Source organism: Sprattus sprattus (assembly GCF_963457725.1).
Source record: "Sprattus sprattus genome assembly, chromosome: 18".
Classification (NCBI taxonomy): Eukaryota; Metazoa; Chordata; class Actinopteri; order Clupeiformes; family Clupeidae; genus Sprattus; species Sprattus sprattus.
The window spans coordinates 14,463,956-14,468,768 of record NC_137916.1 but is presented as its reverse complement, the minus strand read 5'-3'; the positions used below and the strand labels follow the sequence as shown (position 1 = coordinate 14,468,768).

The 4,813-nt window shown below is 39.7% G+C and overlaps 1 protein-coding gene across 2 annotated transcripts in view; it reads right to left on the bottom strand.

The window, feature by feature from the left end:
* Positions 1 to 1,708: 1,708 nt before the first annotated feature.
* The window catches only part of LOC308379913 (metalloproteinase inhibitor 2-like), a 10,263-nt gene continuing 7,158 nt past the window's right edge, over positions 1,709 to 4,813 (bottom strand). For both annotated transcript variants that reach the window (XM_080857182.1, XM_080857181.1), the window contains 4 exons: positions 4,653 to 4,753; positions 4,382 to 4,487; positions 4,042 to 4,163; positions 1,709 to 3,887 (listed from right to left, as the gene is read on the bottom strand). In XM_080857182.1, coding sequence (XP_080713308.1) covers positions 3,690 to 3,887; positions 4,042 to 4,163; positions 4,382 to 4,487; positions 4,653 to 4,753 — 527 coding nt within the window. In that variant the 3' untranslated portion in view covers positions 1,709 to 3,689. The remainder of the gene's footprint in view (positions 3,888 to 4,041; positions 4,164 to 4,381; positions 4,488 to 4,652; positions 4,754 to 4,813) is intronic.

The window sequence follows — 4,813 nt, the reverse complement described above, 5'->3', positions numbered from 1 at the left end:
CATGCTGCATTATGAGAAGGTGGGGACAATGGTGATTGACAGCATGGTTTAACCAATGAGTTTAAGGAAACTCAAAGCGTACTACCTTAATTCCTGGTAGTGGTATCACAGGAGACTGGATCACAGGCTGCGAACAGCATGTCATGAACCTGTTTAGTAGCCCTACTGGATGTAAGGCTATAATAGTTATGTGGAATTCGACCTGAAATCCAACAGTGGGCCCTCCTGGATATGCTTGATAGGGACTTAAGTGGTCATTATTAGGGGGATAATAATAACTAATGCGTATAAGAGGGATAGGGACTTGATAGGGAAGTAAGTGGTAATTATTTATGTGGTATTCTTTGTGAGGCGCAGAGACCAATATATCCAAATATTGATGAGTTCCTGTCTTTTAGCTGTTACCAGTAGCCTATAGGACTTAACTCATGCTACTCATCTGCACCCTGAATATATGGAAATGGAAATGGAAATGGAGCCCTAGTGACTAGTGACTGTTTTAACGGCAGAGATAGTGACACACACACACACTCTGAATTTAGTCTCTGCATTTTACCCATCCAGGATAGTGAAGCACACAGTGAGGCACACAGTGAAGCACACTAACCCGGAGCAGTGATATCACTGATGAGAGTGATGTCATTTGCTAATATCTTTCAAATTCAGAGCACAACTGTATAAAAAGCCTAACATAGCCTGTAATATATCAGCCTACACATTTAAGTATATGCCAGAAAGCAGAACAACTAGATAAAAAGAAACAAGCCAAGTTGTGGAAAGTGAGCAAATTATTCATTTATAAATATTATAATATAACTTTTTCACCACCTGGGGAAGCTCAAGTAAAAACAATTATTTGCTGACTAAACAAACTAAGACAATTCAAGAAAAGGCTTTGTATGTTGTATCGCAAAGTAAATCTAGCAGTTTCACTGTCAGCACCAAATAATGAGCAACTTCTGGGTTCAAAGCACCTAAACTCATCTAAGGATCTAAACTGATCACATTTTTCATCGCTTCAGTCAACATGGCCCATTGCAACTACTGGATCATGGAAAGTTGACCAAAATTAAGAATTTCACCAGCATATTAAATAGCAAACCTTGTCCACCTGAGGGTGCTATTTGAACAGTGAGGGTTGTTTACTGTCACACTTATGAATGGATATGGGCTAGTCATTAGTGCAAACCTTAAAAACAGTTCTGGTAAACACCTTAATGTGTGGAGACAACTGGGGGAAATAGAACAGCCACATACCAAATGCATCCCGTGTGCTTATCAAAACTAGTTTTTACTGGGTAGGGCTGGTTTTATGCAAGATTATGAGAGGACAGCAAAACGCTGTGACCAGAATATGCAATTGTTTATATACAAATCCACTCAGTACAGTAAAGATATACATTTTAATCTGTATATGTGCTCTGAACCATGACCTTGGTGTTCATGACCTTGGTGTTCACCTTAATCTCTCAGTTGAGGAGTACATTTCAGAGGGAGATAATGGAGAGGTAAGACAAGTTCCAAGAAAGTACTTGATTGGAATGTTTATGTATCTGTTTTTCTGCTGGCAGAAACTGGCAAGTGTGTTGGAAAGGTCCGCAAACTTTGAAAAGGCGTTAGACAAGGCTTCAGTTTCCCACGAGTAGCTCTGTTGAATTCCCTGTTCCACTCTCTGGCTCCCACTGGTAACTTCACAAATAACCATGAGTGATTTAAAAAAGGTTTTTATTTCTCAACACCATTGGCATCCATACAGTTTGGAATAATACTGGAAAGGGTAGGCATGCATGGTCTAGCTTCAGACCGCCGTCTCATGTAGTACCAGCACGAGACATCTCACACTACTGCTAATGCTAAGACATACATTGCGTCATAAAAACACACAAAATTTACAAGAAAGGCCAATGTATCTGAAAACATGGATCGACCAAGTCTCTAGATGCATTACTCAAGAATACAGAAAATTAATAAAATGACTTAAAAAGGCTTACACATTTATGCTTGAGCTTGGTCAAATAGGCATTGTTGTGAAGGGAGTATAGATTTGATATTATTGTACTTGGACAAGTACTGTGACCCTCAAGTTCTGTTGAGCAGTGTGAGGGCCTGCCTGACATGAAGACTTTGGCCAGATGTGAGCCACCTGTTAAAAAAAGTATCTGCAGTAACTCAGAATTCACCATGTGTACCTTCAGAAACATGTTAAGGCTCAAGGATAACACAACCATAATCAACAGGACTGAACACCAGTGACTATTCTCAGTGTCTTGTAGGGACAAACTTCATATCATCATCCGATGTTATGACAGAGAACAGCTGAGGAGGTGTTTTCTGAACATGTGGATGAAATACATGAGATGAGTTTACTTGCTCTAAACCAATTCACCATCGTTGTAAGTCAGAGTTCAATGAAGTGGTGTTGATTCAAACAAAAAAGTGTGATGGTCAGTGTTGGTCTCATCAAGTTTTGACAGGTTTTTTTTAGGAAAGCCAACTGAACCTGCATCTGTTTTCCTCAAAATCCACTACCAACATTTTAGTTGCCACTCGGTTTTCACATCCTTAAGTGCTCAAGTCTTGTCTGGCCCTACAAGATTATTTTTCTAGTTACTGCATTCTGTCATGGAGAAAAAATATTTCCTATTACTTCTTGTCCATAGTTGCATGTGGGCCTCAAAATAGGACCCTTGTTTAAAGAAAAGTCCTTCCAAGTTCTTCACTTCTTGAAGACCCTCAAAGGTTCATTGAGTATTCCCCAAACATCTAAAGTAACCTTCAAGGGTTCCTGTTAAAATCCTTGGAGGCGCTTTGTTATAAAATAGTATTATTATATGTTATATATATTTAAGTTTTTATTATATTTTATGTATTATATAATTACAACTGAAAGGACTCTTCAATATAACTTTTGAATGGTTGATGATGTGCACGTGGCTTGCCTAATAGCTTTCATTCCACTGAGACACAAAATGCCCAATTCAGTGAAATAACTCAACTATATGTGAAATAGAAGGGGAATTGAGGGGTACAGACTGAAGACATCAAACAGAATGTGTTTATGCTGAGCTATTAACTCGAAGGGGCGATGCTTATTTCATAAATACACACAAATCCTGCAAATACTAGCACTAAACGTATAAATTAATGCCATATCCTCTGCAAGTTGTTCTGTGCACAGTGCAGTATACAATTTACAACTAATCTTTTACAGTACATTCCACATATGCAAAATATTACAATGTCAGAAATGTATGTCATAAAAGACAAGAAAAAAAAAGGCAAAGGCAAAAAAAGGCACTTTCCCTCAAATATGCTATTTTATTACAGCTGTTAAATTAATTAATGTAGGGTTTATGTTTGTTTGAGGGAGCATGTGTATAAACAATAATGAGATATAACATTTGTACACTATAGACTAGGTTAAAAAAGGTTTGGAAAGGGAAAAATGTCAAAATAGTTTGAATTTGGTTCTCTTTTCCTTAATGCAGCTGGGTGAAAACAAGCAAAATGGAAGGTTTGGTACTTTCAAAAGTGTTTCTGTAAATCTGTATTAATCAAAAACAGGCCTCTGTTCAACGAGTCAGGTTGTGATAGTGTGTGTGCATGTATGTGTCTGTGTATGTGTGTGTTATGTATTATTAGTGTGTGTGAGCTAGAGTGCAGATGTTTGGTGCTGGTGTTGAAGGGGACTATGGGTCTTCGATGTCCATGAACTCCTTGCTGGGGGCATGAGAGCCACGGTACCAGTTGCAGGAAGCATCGCTTCGAGGGATGCAGGTGAAAAATTGGGCCTGTTTGCCACGGTGATTTGCCTCCAGGACCCAGTCTGTCCACAGGCATTCTTCTGGGCCACCAATAGAACAGGGCAAGGACTGGCATCTCACAATCTGTAAAGGAAGTCATAGACATGATGTCTTCATACAATGTAAAAGCATTGGTTACAAATATACATATTGAGCATGATGTGTTGTGTATGGATGTGTGTTGTGGGTGAATTTGGCAGGACTTGAAATGTGTGGGGGTGGGAATGGGGCCTCTTACCCGGCAGTCACAGCCTGACTGGTAGCGCTGGTTCAGGCTGAGTGTTTGAGTGTGGGTTAGGTCACTCCACGGCTCCACAAAGTCACAGAGCGTAACATGCACACCGTCAGACTCCATCTTTCCTGTAGATCACAGACCACAGAAATATGTCACCTGGTGTGTTAGTGGGCAATGTATTTCAATCTGTCTGCCGGCACGTATGATGGTTTATAGATAATGTACCAGAACCTGTAAAGGTTTGTACCACTGTTTCCAGGAACTGGTATGGAGCTTAACAAATGCTGGTGCCATTTAAGTGCTTTAGCTGCCACAAAAGGAGTTATGGGTACTGTAGTTCTACCTGTGATCAGGTACTCCTTGCTGTCAGCCTCCAGAGTCACACCACACATGGCAGAAGTTGGGGCTGTGAAGATGGCCTCCACTGCTTGACCAGGGCCCTTAAACATCTGCAAGATATAAAATGTAATGACTAAATAATAAAGTAACAAAAAAAATGAAAGCCAATTACATCACTAAACCAACATTAGTAGTAATGGAGAGTCGGTTTTCTTTAGGTTAGAATTACTGAAACATTGGCATTGGCTACAACCAACCCTCTGACATGGACTTACTTTGATCTGTTTGATGTCATACTGGATCCTCTTGATGGGGTTGCCATAGACATCATTCCCAGAAGCTATTTCTTTCCGTCCAACCACCTTAGCTCTGATGACTGCCAATGACACAACAATGGTTTCCAACACTATCCAATATACTGAACAAGTCAAAAGAC